Source organism: Argiope bruennichi, chromosome X1 (genome assembly GCF_947563725.1).
Source record: "Argiope bruennichi chromosome X1, qqArgBrue1.1, whole genome shotgun sequence".
NCBI classification, from domain to species: Eukaryota; Metazoa; Arthropoda; class Arachnida; order Araneae; family Araneidae; genus Argiope; species Argiope bruennichi.
In genome coordinates, this window is record NC_079162.1 from 24406218 (window position 1) to 24425053 (window position 18836).

Below are 18836 nucleotides of genomic sequence, written 5' to 3' on the forward strand. Positions count from 1 at the left end.
TGATGTTTTTTATTCGAATGATGATAACATTGGACTATGTCCATATGTGGAATTCAAAATCGAATTGCAACATGAAAAGCCTATTAGATGTAGACCTTATAGACTTTCAGAGCCTGATCGCCAATTTCTAAAAACGCAAATTGAAAAATGGTTAAAACAAGGAATTTGCCGTCATTCCAACTCACCGTACGCAGCACCAGCTTTCATTGTGGAGCAGCCCTTTCATGAAAGTACTCCTAGGCGAGTTGTGGTAGATTTCTCTCGCACTATTAATCCTATCACAAATATTGATCCGCATCCAATCGACCAAATGGAAGACGTTATTCAACGCATGGCAGGCAAGAGCTACAATTCTAAAATGGATGTAAAATCTGCATTTCACTGCATTCCCATAAGAGACATTGACACCTACAAAACTGGATTTGTCACTCCTGACGGACATTATGAATTTCTTCGAATGCCTTTTGGTGTCACAAATGGCCCATCTACAATGACAAGAGCGATTAAATTAGCCTACAATCATCTGGCAGACCACAATGTCAACACATACATTGATGATATATCAACTTCTCATGATGACTTCAATTATCATCTCAAAGTGATATATAAAATCTTTGAAGCAACTCAAAAAGCTGGCTTCAAGCTGACACGAGAAAAAACGCAATTTGCAGTATCAGAAATAACTCTTTTTGGTCGAATTATTTCTCAAGATGGTGTTCGTCCTGATCCGGAACGCATAGCAGCAATTGAACGTTATCTAACTCTCAAATCAATTCATGAAGTCCGTAGTTTCCTTGGATTTGCTAATCAGTTTCGTAAGTATATTCGTAACTATGCTGTTATTGCTAAACCTTTAACAAGCGTTTTAAAAGGTTTAGAAAAGAAGACCAACAATGCTCCCATAGTTTTAACAGATGACCAACAGCGTACATTTGAATCTTTAAAAACTGCAATTACTACTGCTCCAATTCTTGCGTATTTCAAACAAGGATTACCAACCTTTGTAGAAACTGATGCATCTTATTCTGGACTAGGAGCAGTTTTATCTCAAGAACAGAATGGAAAGCGTCGTGTCATTGAATATGCTTCACGTACCTTAAAAGATGCTGAAACACGCTACCACAGTAACGAACTGGAATGTACTGCTGTACATTGGGCCCTAACTGAAAAATTTCGACTCTATCTCCTAGGTCACAAGTTTCAACTCATCACAGACAACTATACAACCGCTTATGTAGTTGCAAAATCTGCAATTAATCGAAAATTTGCACGATATTTAGTGGATTTGGCTCAATTTGATTTCACAACTGAGCACCGACCCGGAAAGCAAAATGTCATCGCTGATCACCTTTCACGTTTTCCAACACCACCTGTTTGTTTAACAGTTACTGCAAGTTATGAATCAGACATTTGTGTGAAACAGAAAAGAGATGACTTTTGTCAGTATATTTTTCGCTTACTCAGAGAAAAAAATCCAAACAAAAGGACAATGTCAATCATATGCAATTACAATATCGATAACAACACTCTTGTGCGAGTTAAAGATAATAATTCGAAATCTGTAGTAGTGATTCCAAAGTCAATGAGAGAGAAAACTCTGATCGCTTGTCACGATGATGTTGGACATATGGACGCAAAAAAAACTCTTCACAATTTGCAATTACGTTATTGGTGGCCAAATATGCGCAAGGACTGTAAAGCATATGTTCGAAGCTGTCATAAATGCCAAATTGTCAACCGACGTACTGCTAATGCCTATGGTCTTTTGCAGCAATTGCCGATTCCATCCACACCTTGGGAAATTGTATCTGCTGACCACATAATCTGTTTGCCAGAAACAAGAAATGGAAATACAAATATGCTTGTCCAAATTGACCACGCCACTCGCTATGTAATTGCAACACCTTCTGCATCTCTTGCCGCTCATACAGTGACTGATGCTCTGTATCATAATATAATACTTAGATATGGACCGCCAAATATGTATTTATCAGATGGAGGAACAGCATTTACCGCACGTCACACTCAGCGGTTTCTTCAAAAATATGGAATCACACAATCAACGACACCACCTTATTCACCACAAGCTAATAGTATCGTTGAACGAGCCAACGGCATCATTGTGTCCTCTTTGAAAAAAATGATTGACAAAAACCCGAATAAATGGGACGAATTACTTCCAAATGCCTTACTCGCAATTAACACCACAAAACAAAATTCTACTAAGAAATCACCATTTTATTTACTTCATGGATATGAGCCACGCCTTCCACGGGAACTTCACATTGGTAGCTTCATAGATGACACGCCACGTGAAGACCAACTAGACCTTTTAACTTTGGCCAGGGCCGAAGCAGCAAATAATGTGTATGAAACACATTTGGAGAACAAGAAACGATTTGATCTCCATCGCAGATCCCATTCCTTCAAGGCAGGAGATCTCGTATTGTACGACTGGCCGAAAAAAGGAGATCACAAACTTTCTCCTATTTTCAAAGGACCATTTGTGATTATACGTCCAGTCGGGGCCGTGTGCTACGAGATCAAGTCTACAACACAACAGAACAAATTTATCAAGGTTGTCCACGTACAACATCTCCGCCCTTACTTTAAACGAAATTCACCAACCATCGAGGAAAACAGCACAGACGAAGAGAATGAGAGCCACTGAGCCATCATCAAAAAGATATTAACTAGTCTGTGTTCCCCAGAGACTTGAACTATGATTTCATCAAAAACTTTGTTTCTTTTATTTTTACGCTTCAATTTAAAATTTCTTCTGTCTGTCTAAATTTTATATTGAGCGGGGCCGAATGTAAGGTACACTTTGTGTATCGATGAAAGAATTGTAATCGCTTAGCTTATATTAACTTGTGAAAACGAATGTTGGCAACAGATGTTTGGTTGTCGATGTTCGCCATGGTTGTAACCTACGCATATGCTTTACCACAATAATAGATTTTTATTTTTCTAATTAAGAACTCTTTCTTAACATTTAAATTTCAAGAGGCTAATTATAAATCAGCCTTATATCACGATTCGAAGAAGGATCATGTATGGATCCAGAGAAATGATTAGCTGATTTTCTGTCTAAGCAAGTAATGGAGAATGATATCATTAATCACAACGTGCCGATACTTAAACCATGGGTTAAATTCAAGTTAAAGAAGATGATAAATAAATGGTAAAATAGATAGGAGCATGTCATTTAAAGCAAAAATTAACTATGAAATTTTCCCGCAAATATGCATTAATAACTACTTTCGTGATTTCTTCCTTAATCAAGTACCCTATGTGGAGTTTCCCTGCTCCACCAAAACAATTTTTAAGGGAAATTAGCAAAATGCTGATCAATATAATGTATCTCACATTTACGCTTACACGCTTTTCAAGGATGTTAGGAAGAATTTCTTTCTTAGAAACTTTGCCACCGTGAATTATTCCGAATTTATACGAGACAACAATGCTTGCACAGTTATAAAAGCACACAGAATGTAAAAATCACTGAAGGCCAGTTCTTGACTCTGAATGTGACATTCATCAACTATGTCCTTTTCTACAACTCTTTTCCTTTTTCTCTCTTTATTACTCATTATGATTTTCCTGTTTTATTGCAAATATATATCTAAAATTGGAAGAAAAAAAAAATAGTACGTCTTCTATATAGCTCATAAACTTAATTAAAAATTTTTTTTAAAATCTTTAATTTCTTTTATGTTTTTGCAACGCAATATCATTTTCAGAATACTTCAATGGTACTAGTTTCTGTTATTTAAAGAACCCTCAGTGATTAGAGACCTAATAGCATCATTGTGATGCTTGGGTTTTGTATATGCCTCTCAAATTTTTTTTAAGAGCTGGCTTCTTTACGTAGTTTGCCTTATAGGAGTTTTCTCGAGTGGACAACATAAATTTGAAAACTTTAGCAAGATGATGTATTAGTTTTTATTCAGTAAAAAAAAAAAAAAAAAAAAAAAAAAAAAAAAAAACCCTCCAGACGTCAAAAGCCAAGTAAGTCAAGTTATTGAAATTTATTCAAATAAATTTTTTATTGGCATACATTTCTCAAAAGCAGTCACATTTTTACTAATGTACTTCATTAACAATAGCATTATAGTGAGTCATTTCTTTAATTCGAATATAAATAAATGCAATCTTTCCCTGCAAGAAGACTAATTTCTTCATGACTTTTTTCAATTTGTTTTAAAACCATTAATGCTTAAAAACCAATTTCCTTGATCTATTTTTAAAAAAAGGCCAAGAAAATTTGGGGACAACTGCTATTCAATCAATAAATTAGAATTATGTACATAAGTTTTCTATTAAGGCAAAAATTATATTATTTCAAGAATCAGAAGGCATCAAAATTTGTTAAAATAACTAATAATACAATTAATATTCGTTTGAGATAATGTTATTAAAAATTTCACATCTTTGCACCATTGTATAGGACATTATAAAGAACAAAAATTACCAATAAGGAAATTACTAACAAAAACACATTTTAACACACATAAAGTTAAATGTATTGATCCTTAATAATAAATTAAGTACTTCTAAATTGAGCACAACGTGCAATACAATAGACGTCTAAACAGTATTCACAATGTTTCTCAGCACAGGTTGATTGACGATTATACTACAGTGCTGAGTTTTCAAAACAAATCTTTCAAGTATTATATTACTTGTTGAAAGACCATGTTCTCTATGCATGTCCAGAAGAAAGGTCTGAGTGGAGGGGAAGTGTTCAAATTTCAGGATTTTGAAGGCCATGTTATGGGCCTGCAATGTCAAATTCAGTATTCAGAAAAGCGGTTGTCCAAATGATCTCTTACATGTGTTGATTAATGTGGCAGAGCATCAACCAGTTGCAAAAAATATCAGTTTGGTATGTGGAATATAATAAGTGTGGTATGTGGATTATAATTCTAAAGCCTATACATAAAAATATCCCCACTAAAAGTATTTTTTTAAAAAAGAGACCCATTTACTTCATTACTCATTGCTACACCCTTTACTCATTGCTACACCATACATTCACTTTAGAGCTGTCTCTTAATATGTTGAACTTCACAAGGATTTTGAATCATGCAACAACATTTGTTTTTTTATAACACCTTAAACATGAACTCAGCTACTTTAACAACATTCTTCAGAAAATTATTATTAGAATCAACTATGATAATAGATCAATAGAAAATTAATAATTTTGAATATTGTTACTTGATTTTAATTTCTGTAGAATATGAATTTTGTATCATCTAATCATATTCCTTTCTGAGGCATATTGTTCATAATTGACTTTGTGATTATTACTTCCCTACTTGCATGGCGAAGAAGCAAAATCAGGATCGTATAAAACAGCTTCGTAAATCGCCCCCGCCACATTAATTTGAAGGATATTTAACAATGTACCCGGTTCCTGTTGCCGACATCTTTTTATGCCAAGCTTTGATAATATGTCTTTTAGAAGGTTATATTCCAGATTTTTGAAAGAGCTTCTTCATCGCAGTGACTGGATAACACTGAACTTTTTAAGCAGTGAATGTTATTTCTCACTGTAACAAACTGGCTACAATCAAAGTACTCATACCATGAAACACAGAATCATCCATATAAAAAAACACCTGCAGATCTACCACATCATTTCCAATAAGTACAATTTATTTCAGAGTTTTTTTAAAAATAGTTTATGAAAATCATTAATTGGTAATTTTCATACTACCCAATAAAATTTCAGTAAAATTTTCACATAGATTTTAAGTTAATCATTTAAATAATCTGGATGAATAATGAAACTAGAAACAGAGAATAAACTTTTTCAGTCTAATTGATACTTGAATATTTATAGTACTATCACAAAAATACAGTAAAATCAATCAAAGAATTAAACCTTGATAAAGTATAAATTATGAAGATCAGAGAAGATAAAAATTGCAATTAAAGAATGGTTTGTAAAAAACTTATTACGAGCATTGAACTGCATAACTTTTCTTCATTGCATTAAAATATTTTCTGAATTATATATTTAAATGAAAATACTTACTACCAAAAGTCTGTATAATACGAACTTGCTTTGTAGTACCATACAAATCAATGACAGCATATATTGGACCACTTCTATATGGAATACCCGTAGCACAGGGACCAAAAACATTCCCATTCAATAACATGTACATCTCAGCTAAATTATCTCGTATCACATAAGTCACACCAATACGGCTTCCAACATCAGCTGGATACATATTCCTAAAATGATTTAACACAAATTAGAAAACTATTTATTTTAATGTCTAAGAAAACATTCACTTTTTTTTTTCAAAAATCATAGATATATTTAAAGTAAGATTCTAAGAGAGAAATATTTTAGAACTTACACACAAATAATATCTAATTATGACAACATTGAAATTATAAATAAGATTTTGAATGGAAAATACAGATAAAAATTAAGATAAATCTGCATTCGCTAATATCAATATGAAAGTAATAAAAACATAAAGGAACAAAAAACTCTAAAGATAAAAAGAAATGTAAATTCAGTTTTTCTACCTATATATAAACATACTCATTTTCATTGTAGTTTTCATCCGAACTTTCTTCGGAAAAAAGAGATGACACGCTATGTACCGAGTCTTCACCGTCAGAGTTAGATAAATTAGGTAATTTATGACGTGTTGGCAGCAAAATACTAGTTGGTATACTTCCCCTACTAGTATGTATATGATTATTACTCTCTAAAAAGAAAATTAAGAACATAAATACATTGAAGGTTAAAAAAAAACTCTATAAAAGGTTTTTAGAATACTTCATTAACAACATAACTTTAGAAAGTGCCCTCGGCATTTTTGAGAGTATTTTTAATCAAGATTTCAGGCCTCATTTACCCAATCATTTTGGCTTTTCAAGTTCACATAATAAAATTTCTATAAGGTTCATCACAATTAACCAGTGATAATTAATTAAAAGTCGTCATAGACACTTAAATTCAGGCTGAAACGAAAGTTAAGTATTATTGTAATAATTTTACTGATATGCAGGTAAAGAGAGTTCATGTAACAAACAGACATCACAAGCTCAAATGAATTGAACGTTGATTATCAAAATGAGAGTATACTGTGGCAAGATTCTTATGATATATAAATATAATGAAATGATAAAACTTCAATGCAATTTTGCAAGCAGATAGATGTTCAAAATTTCAGTATTAACTCGTATCCATTTTAATATACCAACGTAAAAATCGCCAAATCGAAATTTAGAAAGTGTAAATTAAATATCAAATTACATTTTATACAATACAAAAATTTAAGCGTTTAATTAAGAAAGCGAACAAGGTTTTTAAATATTACTGCTTTTTTGCACACTGAAAAAAGTGCATTGTTTGAAACAAACAAACAAACAAAAACAAAAAAACGCACTTTGGGCATCATCATTTTTACAAAAGGGGGAAAAAAACTTTCTGTAAATATGTATGGTATCATTATTAAAATTTTGCATACAGCTTATTCTGTTGTATAAGAGATTCAAAGAAATTCTATATGCAAACAAAAAAAGTTTAAAAACCAAAAAGCACAGTTCACAAAAACAAATTATTAAGGATTGAAACAATCATTTAATTTTCTTTATTTAGTAGAGCTATTCAGTCTAAAATCTGATACAGTAGAGGATTCATAAAAATTATTTTCAAGATATAAAACAAAAACAATGCTCATAACAATGTTAACTTAAATCCAACACAAAGAATCCTATTTCACTGAAATAATGTCACATAAATAGGAAACAATAATTACAAAATCTCAAAGAAATCATAAGAAAATAAATTATAAAATGTGACAACAATATAGAACATTCAGATTTTGAGATTGTTGTTTCGCTTGTTATTGTAAAAATAGAATATATTCCGCTAAGACTTCATAGAAATTTCGTTTCACGGTTCTTTTTCTATTCCTTGTATCAAAGCCAGCATCATAATTTTAATGCATTTGAAATAATACCCATTCTGTTGAATTCAATGTATGATTTCAAAAATCATTTCAACAGTTCGGTAGCAACTTGCGATTGATTTCTTTTATTGCAGGAGCTGGGAATTGCTCTATTCATAGTTAAGCTCCTGTGATTATGATTTGATTCCAAGAAAAAGGAGCTACTTTATGCTACCTGCTATCGAACTGTTCCAGAGATTTTAAAAGAAACTGCTCCATCAATAAAAATGGTACTATTGTTGGTATTCTGGGACATTCATATCGCTGCAAACCAGTTGGATACAAAATTGATCACCGCATCAAAGTAAAAAAACATTTCAAGCTAGTGCTAATGTTACACTACCTGTAATTAATTAGTTGTCACTTAGGATCCGATTAATAAATAGGCAAATTATGTAGCTGCTTAAAGAACCCTCAAGGACTGGAGATTATGTTTTGTGGTATTTTTAAAAATTTGACCTTATCACTTTTTAATATTTTTAAAAGTTACTTTACATTTTTTTTATAAACGATATACTGAATTCAACTGTGTTGAAAGTAACTCCAAATTAAAAGTTTTGTTGCTGCATCTTTTCAAAATTTGCAGCTTAAACTTCCTATAGAATAATTAACATGAAAATCAAATATATATCTGGTTTTGAAGTTAGGGAAGAGGAAAAGAAGACTTGCGTTGTCTCCTTATGGCCACTATTAAATTTCATCTCTTGTATATATCTCAAGACTAATAAAAATAACTAAAAAATAATAAAAAAGCTAATAAAAAATTAGCCGATGATTAAAAACAATAGAGAGTAATAAAAAACTTTTTAATAGCTACTGATATCTTACCATAAATTGCGGGATATAATTTATTTATACATGTATGATCAAAAAGGTTCATATCAGCAGCACTAATTGGCAATATCCAACTTTGTCCTCCATCCACCAGCCCAGGCAGAGCATACTGAGGTAGTTCAAAATTTGTTGAAGGGTTCTCTTGAGTTAAACCACATCTCAAATTTCCAATCCACCCATGCTCAAATTTTTCAATTTCTAAAAGAAATATTTCACCAGGCAGAAGGGGTTCCTTAGAAAATGTTATTCCATAAGCATATCCAGATTTCCTGTAAGCTACAGTGTTATTCTCGGAAAGAATTATATTCCTTCCATGATATTCATGAAAAGTCACTGGAGCCGGAATAGTGAAGAAGGAATCATTTCCCATAACGGACTTGCATTCACCTGCACTGAAAAAAATTGAAAGATAGTTAATAATTCCATGTCACAGTATAATAAGAAACTTAGATTAGGTCAATTTATCTCTTTGGCTATTTTGCGTTTCCATATAAAGGAATTTTAAAAACAAGAAAGAAAAAACCATTTTCTGCAAAGGGTTACATCGCTCAACCCCGTCCTCCCTCTCTCTTTTAGGACTGAATGTATGGTTTCCGAGTAGTTTAGGAATAATTTAAGTAACACTTCATTTCACTTCACTTCTTCCACCAAGAAGCCAAAGTTTAAAACCCTAGTGGAGGGGCAATGCAAGAACCATTCAAACTAGATTTTTATTGTTTTCTTAACCCCCACCTACTACCATATCATTTCATACTATCTATATCAGGAACCAACAAAAGAGATTCTTTAATTGGTTCAGATGGTCCATTTGGAATCATCATGGCATCCCTCCCCCCTTTCTTGTCGATAGTACGAAATGACAAAAGTGATCACCGAAGGGCCAGGAAAGAGGGGGAAAAAATGTTTTTTTTTTTTTTTTAAAGAGATTAAACAACATGATAGAGTTTGATTGATTTGCCTACGTTCTTTTAGTTTTAAACATATAATAGGGATACAATACATACAAAAAATTATTTCATATCGTCGCAACGCCTGTGAATACAAGCACAATCACTTAAATAATGAAAAGATGTATAGTAAAATATAAGTTAAAACATTTAAAAAAAATTTATTAAAGAAAAAATTGTACGAAAATAAAAGTTGTATCTGAAAACATTTTTTTAAACAGCCCGATAACATTAGCCAGAAAATAGGTGTTCTTTCAACGAATTTTTAAGCCTCTTTTCTTTTCATAGATATATTAATGTTATTTCAAACGATACATCAAAAATCCTCCGACATTCTACGGTACGCTTCCTCATTTTGGAGAAAATAAGAATACTCTATTTTAGCAATCTAATCATAGTCTAGTAATGGGGAAAACTAAGTCGGGTAAAACTTTATTTCTTTTATCATTTCGGCAAGTATCCAGTATGACTATTCCAAGTTTTCCCTCTAAAAGAAATAAACTTTGGCTTCTAGGTAGGAAAAAATGAAGTGTTTCTTCACTTTTAGCTAAATTACTCGAAAACCACACATTCAATCCTTAAAAATGGTATTAAAATCTGCATAAAATAAATACCAATATCATATATTTTGTTACAGAAGTGTAAGTGTTAGTACTAGTTGAATTTCTAATTTCTTCAATTTTCAAAAAATGCATGTCTTAGATGACGCATACAGTCAAATAAGTTGTTAAAATAATGATTATATGCAAAAATGTATACTTTTTATGGGCATATTATATGTATATATATTGATGTACCAAAACGAGAACGCTAATGTGTTGCAGAATTTTGTAGAGAGAGTTATAGCTAGTTCGTACCACATTTAATTAACCATTGTTCAAAATTATGTGGTTCATACCAAATAGTTTCTAAATGGGACTTTAATCCATCTATCTTAAACAATTTCCAGGCAAGTTTATTATTGTTTCCTTTACCTTGAATTTAAAAAAAAAAAAGGAAAGGCCAGTGTATGAAGTTTCCATACGTGACACTTTGCATACACTATAATAAATATTCATATCCACATCCCTTTTTTTCACATATATCTTTTGTTACCTCGAGTTAAATGAAGGCCACCGCCTTCCATGATGAAATCAATCGATCAGATGATGGACATGCACATATAAATCTTTCCTATTCTCACCACTATTTCAGAGATCCTCGAGTTTTATCGGATGAGAATCAATTCCCCTTGCATTGACGTAAAGGAGTTGATCAAATGTTTAAAACAGCTTTCCATAACATACATGGTGCTGCAATCCCTTACAGATTGTTTATAAAAGGTACCTACATGATAAATGATTTTCAGTGTTCCTAATGTTGTATCAAGAGCTCCATGAACCCACTCCACTCAAGAATTCTGAGTACTCCTTACATTTGACGCAAACTCTTAAGGCATCAAAATTCAGCAAATCGGGGATAGATGTTGGACTACAATCAAGTTGCTCCACAATAATCTTTTCAGAACTTCAAACCCGTAATTATTATAAATTCTGATCGGTATTTGTGTGCTTTTGATTAGCCCTAAGGCATTTGCTCTCTCCTTCAATTTTGATAATTATACAGGGATCCTAATTAATAATCCTTGGTAATTATAGGTACATTATCCTAATCATTAGGAGCAACAGTTCGAAATATTCCCATTGAACAAAATATATTCAGATTATCGACTGTTGAAATATAACGATCTGCATTGTCTCCGACATATTGAATGAAACAGCCATATTCAGGGAATGAAGTTACAATATATTCGAAGATTCATACAGGGCTGCTTTTTTGCAAAAACTAAATCCAAGGAAGATAAAATGTCTATTAACCGCCTGAAGTAAAAGTGTCTATGCAACTAGATACTCGGAGGGGTAAGGGTGATACAAATGACCAAAGTGAACAGCAGACGTAATGGTATTACAATTTGCTTCCCCTACCGAGACCTTTGTTGTTCAAGATTATTTCTTCCATCCGAAAAATCAATGAATCAGGGAAGCTGGTGCTGACATTAGTAATGGGAGGATAATTATCCACCTCACATAATACAAAGAAGAATATTCTAGCCACCTTTCGTGCCAATCTTAAATGTTCTTTTTGAAGATCAGATTCATAATTTTCGTACCACGATTCCGTTAAAACATTATAGCTTCTGTCTCGAAAACAGAGGACGGTTGATCCTTTCACTTTCCTAGCAGTTGTAGGCCTAATACCGTACCGTTAAACAAGTTTATCCATAATAGTTTTTTTTAAATCAGGCTTCGAGTCGAAAACATTAATAACATCGTGTAGTTCAGAAAGGGTAAATCGGCAGTCATCATTATTCTCAACGTAGGAAAAAAAATCTTGCTCATGGTCTCATTTATTCGTCGAAAGGATGACATGCTTTGTTCTCTGTTAGTTTTGTTGAAAATTTAATAAAACGTGTATCATGATTTCTGCCATCAATTGTGATAAAATTGACTGTGTCAACGATGCGCACAGTCATCCTTTATTTTTCCCATCATTTTCATCACAGTATCTTTGAACTCAATTGCAGAAACCCATTTTTTTTTTTTTAACTGGAACTCTCGTCTCTTCTTCCTTTCTTTCTTTATACCTTCATATATTCAATGCATGCTTAATCTTATTCTTCTCATTTTTTTCTCACTAACTTTATATTTAATAGAAAGAGAATAAAAGAAAGTACATACAAAGTGCCATGCATGAAAACTTCACATATTGCTTCCTCGCCCAATTCAAGTCGGGGAAAAAAAAACAAAAAAACATAGAAAATTTGTCTGATAATGTTTAGGACAGTTATGTTAAAAGTTTTTTACAAGTTTAGAAGCTACATAGGAGCCACTTTGGAATAACCCTACAATTCTGAACAAGAGTTAATTAAACATGGCATGAATTAGCTGGAACTCCCTCTCCAAACTTCCGCTTCACACAAGCGTATTGGTTTTGGTAAACAAACAGATATAAAAGCAAATACCTTTGCGTAAAAACATTATTTAGACAACTTATTTAACTGTATGTGCCTTCTTAATAAAACCTTTTTTTGAAAATTTGAAAACCCTCAGAATTTTAATTACAGCTAGCACTAATATTTCTGAAATTATACAGATTTTAATGCCCTAAAACTCTTCGTTTTGCTATTTCTTTTAAGGATTTAATATATGGTTTTTGAGTAATTAGGGAAAAGTGAAAAAACACCCTATTTTGTTTCCCTTTTTTCCATATAGAAGATAAAGTTCATCTCTTCGTAGGAGGAAAATTTGCGACAGTCATACTGGAAACTTACTGAAATGATTAAAGCAACAAAAGCTTAAGCCATATTTTTTCCCCAATTGAAATTCTTTCATCACTAGGTCATGGCCAGCTTGCTAAGATAGAACATTATTACCTTCTTCCAAACGAGGAACTGTACATTAGAGCGTCGGGGATTGAGATTTCATTTAAAATGGAATAAATAATGCCTCTGAAAAAAAAAAGGGGGGGGGGAGGTAGACTTTGGCTTAAAATTTTCCGAAAGAAAAATGCCAAGGTTACTGGACAATAATCTCAAAATGGTATAAAAATATTTTTGCACGATGATATGCTCTGAAGTTCTAGAGAAAGAGCGTAAAAATTATGATTGATGCTTAATTAAACATCTAATTAAAAAAATTATAAAAATTCTTTTTTTAACGAACATCTATTATCCAATAAGAAATTATATACCAAAGTTGGTAGCTTTAAGCTTATTAACCTGCCTTGTACAGCATTCTGAACGATTTTTGCACCATGCATATCGCAATTTACAAATAGTATACCAGTTTATAAATTTTATGCTTAAGAAAAGGAAATCTGTATTATTTATTTTCCAGATTTTGATGCTTTAAAATTTTGAGTATCAATGAATTTGCATAAATAGTCGTGCTCTTTAGAAGCCAGTTTAATATCGGAGATTTCAATTTATTTGTGGTTTACATATCAGCATATTAGTCCACGAGTTTAAAATTAACTTACTAAACTTTAACGATCAATATAAAGATTATTTGTATTTATTTTTTTATTACTCTCAGAGAATCACAAAATATAGCATTTTATTCTGCTTCCTCATTGAATAAAAGAATAAAATTTAAGGGGAGCCTGATCACAAATATTAACAGCATATTTTTCGCTTATTCTCTTTTAGAACTTGGTCGACGAGCAAACTGAGCTAAGGGTCAGAGCACGAGTGTTCCAAAGGCGCCTACAAATCTACTATACAGATTTTTATCCTAATTTCGAATCAAAATAAATATTTAATAATAATTTTAAATATGAAAAGGTATCGAATGGTCAAATTGCAAAGCGTTAATCAGAGAACAAGGGACTTTTTTTTTGTTCCTGAATTATTTAATTATGTCAGTATCTTCGCTGATCCAAAATCCAGGGGACCAAATAATTCTAGCCCAAAGCGCTTAAATTTGTTTAGACAGCCCTGAACTTGTGTACATATAAGCACATAGTCTTATAATCTCTATTGCAAAACAGTAAACAATAATTAATATACATGAAGGATTATGAAATATTCTATATATCCTCAGATAATTCTGTTAAATAAATCAGTATTGCAAGTATTTTGTATTGAAACTTACTGCATGTTCTTGTTCAGAATACAGTAAATTGAAAATAACTTTTAATATAAATATTACATTTAGTAAATTAATGTATTGAAAGAAATAGCTAATTCATATACTCTTGTCCAATAAGCATAATGTTATATTCCGGGAAAAAAAAAAAAAAAAACGAAACAATAAATTTTGTGTGTGTTCTTTAAACTCTGTAAATTGGTTCGGCAGTGGCAAGACTAATTATTTAGATTCACAAAATTTGAAATTTAGGTCTAGAAAATGTAGGCTCGATATTTTTCAAAATTCGATTTACTTTTATATAAGCAAGCATAATTTTTGAAGCAGAGTCGCGGCCGAAGTCAGAGAAGACACTTTGAATTTTATAACTTCATTTTATTCCCATATCGGGAGGCTTAAGCAGCACGGACAAAACATGTCCGCTCACAGCGCGGCACAAAAGCAGAAGGTAAAAGAGAGGGAAATTAACTATCCCTGGTCTTATATATACCATGAGATTTTGATAGGGATTTCTCTACAAGCGTCGAATTAGCTAAGGGAATTATAGGGATATTTTAAAAAGAATTTGTTTCGATCAGCAATTTTGTATCACTTCACTCGGAGCGTGGGAACCGCTGACGAAAGCATTTTTACAAAGCTTTTGTTGCATTAATTAAGTAGAAAAAGTGGAATGGGATCAGGAAATACTACTTGTAAGAGAATATTTTCTAATGAATTTGATATGGGCTAAATGAAGATAAAACTTTAGAAATTAATTAGAATTGAAATTAGAGTTTAAAATATCATCACACACACACGCGCGCGCGCATATATTATATATATATATATAATCGAAAAGTAAAGGTACCCTCACACTTAAATGCCAAAAATTTCATCTAACAAATTTATAAATGACACCGAGCTAAACATTGATGAAAAGCTTATTTAAAAATTAATTTAGACTTTGTAAAACATTCTAGATTTACATTATTGATTTTTTAAAAAATTGATTAAATGTGTTGGCCCGTTTTGTAATTTTTCTTTCTGCCTACATACACCATTTCGAATTCACATTAAAAAAAAAGTTGAATTGAGACTTCAAAGAAATTATAATCCTCGAATACACTGAAATGCAGCTAGAACATATAAATGATTCTATTAAAATAGTATAAGTGAGAAGACAAACAGAATGAATAATTTTTACTCAGCATATTTCAATTATCTCAGCATTCATATTATTAAATGAAAATAATATATATATATATATATATATATATATATATATATATATATATATATATATATATATATATATATATAATGATATTTTAACTCTAATTTCAATTTAATTAATTTTCAAGATTTTATCTTAATTTAGCACATAGTAACTTCATTCTAAAATATTCTCTTATTTCGTGATCCGATTCCACTGTCTCTACTTAATTAATTCAAGAGAAGCTTTGTTAAATTGTTGAATCAGCTAAAATTTAACTTTCCCACACTGCGCGTGAAGAGATAAAATACCGCTGATCAGGCAAATTCTTTTTTAAAATCTCCCTGTGTTTCCCCTACCTTCTCCGCGTGTGTAATGAAAATCCCTATTGAAATCTCATAATACATCAGCACTGTAAAGAAATATTTTCCCTATCAAAATCATAGGTTATATAAAACCAGGGATAAAATGTCCCAGAGCTTTTTCCTCATTCCTTTTCTGTGTGCTCATCGCTTGTACATATGCCCGCTTCTTCAAAATGAAAACGACGTCACAAAATTAAAAGTATCTTCACTGACTTCAAACTGCTTCACATAAAATAATGCTTATATTATATTATATTATATTATATTATATTATATTATATTATATTATATATATATATATATATATATATATATATATATATATATATATATATATATATATATATATATATATATATATTAACGAAGAGACTCAGCGATCATTTTGATCATAAATGTGTTTAAAATGTCCATACTTCCTCTTTTCTTATTCGCTTTTTCGTTTGTAGAGGGGCGGCAGAAATTTTCCGCCAGGGGGATTGGTCCCCAAGAAAATGTTTCTAATTTATTTTCAAAACAGCACATGATGGTTACATATTTAAATCAAGGTAATTAAGTATTTAACAGCTACTTTGATTATAATAAATATTTTTATGCAATGATTAACTATTCGCATCGTGTCAAGGGAAGACCAAATGATGAGGAATAATAGAAAATGAAGAAATAATAACGCAATCTCAACTAAAATATACCTCACTGATATTGGAAACCGGTTTTCCCATAATTATTTAAATTTTATTTTAAAAAAATGAAATAACAGTCCACACAAGAAAAGAAAATTATTTACTTATTATTAAACTTTAATATACGATACTATGCTCTGAATTAAAATTATGTTAATTACTTGGACGCTATATGAAGTGAAATCATTTCAATCAAATGTTAAAGAACTTTCAAAATCAGATTTAGATTGTTCACCAAGTATCAATTATAGTTTATTTTTGATGAAGTAAATACATGTTTATTTAAAATAAATTTATTATTTCCCAATAAAAATTAAGAATATTAGTCCCATTTTTTTAAAATAATTTTTTAAACAAAAAGTTTTTATTTTTCATTTTCGTTAGAACTAAATCTTTCTATAAGTTCTTTTAAAAGTAAAAATTAAAGTGAATAGAAAAGTATTCATATGCTGTAAAGTTCATACGAATCTTTTAACAATTCAATTGTTAAAAAAGTGTTCCCCCCCCCCATAAGTTTGACGTGCGTTAAAAGGTAAAAGTAGAAAAGTTTCAGTTTAAAAACATGAATCACACAGTGCTAAAATTAAATAATGAAATATAAAAATCGTTTCAATTAAAATTTCAAAACACGAGAGATGGAAAAACTTAAAGCTACGGTTAACTATACAGCCCCCTCTTGCCACTTTTATCTTAAAATATAAAATTACCTGTAATACACCCCCCCCCCTCAATATTTCCACCAATAATACCGTATCATTCATAATCCAAAGAATATTTCATGTCATATGAACGACGGGATCTTCTTTGAATTTAGATATAACAATAAACCGAGTTAACAAAAAATTAATTCCATTTCTTCTTTAAAATTAAGAAATCTGTATATGCTACAATTGACAAAAACGTAAAATAAAAAATAACAATCACTTAAATACAAACTTGTTTAAAATTATACACAACATACTGATAACTTGGATATAGAACAGTTAATTAAATTCAAAATGATTCACATTCTGTAATTCGTGTCAATTTTAACATGTAGTTTCTAAAAATTAACAAAAGCTTTTAAATAGATAATATTTTAGAATGAAAAAACGTTCTATATAAAAGAATAGAAGGCAGAAATTATCTTTTTTTACCTTTTATTTGAAATGTATACAATAATTACGAATAACAAAAAGATTGGGATACAAAAAGAGGAAACTACAATGATTTCGATACTTAAAAAAATTGGCAATCTATTATAATATTTGAATCTTCTTTTCGGATATAAAAGGAGAGATTATTTTACAAATATAAAAAAAGAAAGAAAAAAAGCATTTACGAAATTTGTCTCCAAGAACAAATGTAGAACATTTTATTTTGTTGAAAGGGTAATATTCCGAAGTTTAGTTCAGTTACATTAACGTCCCGTTTCAATATTGATATATAATAAATTATTGACTTATCAAATTGCTAATATAATAATCACAATTTTATATATCAAAACACAAAAGCCAACATCACAATTTTTGTATTAAAATTGTTTGTCTTTAAATGTTTTTTCTTCTCCCTGCAGTTCAAAGACAGCAAGCAACACATTTTTGCACTATTTTTTAAAAAAATATATCATTTTCTGTAAATGAAGGAAACTTTAATTACAGAAATCTGTTTAACTGTATACAAATAGCAGCTTTCCTCACACATATTTGCATATTCTTGAAAATGAAATAGAACTGAAAAATTTATTTTGTTTCTTAATTTGATCCTTAAAGCAACATTCTGAGATATTGATATAAATGCTTCTATCATGCAAGCTATATTAAAGGTTTACCATGTCAGTTCCCAGCTTGGAAGAGAGATAAAAAATAATAAATAAATAAAATAAAATAAAAATAAAAAAACTTTCACCTAGAATGAACTCCTCAATATGAATCGTGCAATAACTTTAATCAGCAGTAATCCTTACTTAGAATTAAGTTCATTAAACCATAGTACTCCCAACTAATGCACCAAGATTGCAAATCATGAATGCAAAATAGAAAATTATGTCAGAAACAATGTAAAAAGGTTTCCAAAAATACTGTGAAATGCTTAGAGGGCCATAAAGTATATTTTAAGACAGAATTCCATGAAAACAATATAATAGTTCAAACAGAATATTATCATTAATTAACTTTGCAACAAACACCTAATTTGAAAATATTTAGATGTTCACAGTCTATCAAT

The 18836-nt window shown here is 30.7% G+C and overlaps 1 protein-coding gene across 11 annotated transcripts in view; it reads right to left on the minus strand.

Annotated features, from left to right (window-relative positions):
- Positions 1–18836, minus strand: part of LOC129958672 (neuralized-like protein 2) — an 82251-nt gene that overhangs the window by 6077 nt on the left and 57338 nt on the right. For 9 of the 11 annotated variants that reach the window (XM_056071301.1, XM_056071307.1, XM_056071309.1 and 6 more), the window contains 3 exons: positions 8814–9211; positions 6569–6737; positions 6047–6249 (listed from right to left, as the gene is read on the minus strand). In XM_056071301.1, the coding sequence (XP_055927276.1) occupies positions 6047–6249; positions 6569–6737; positions 8814–9211 (770 nt within the window). The remainder of the gene's footprint in view (positions 1–6046; positions 6250–6568; positions 6738–8813; positions 9212–18836) is intronic. The other 2 variants (XM_056071310.1, XM_056071305.1) reach the window with 1 other exon arrangement.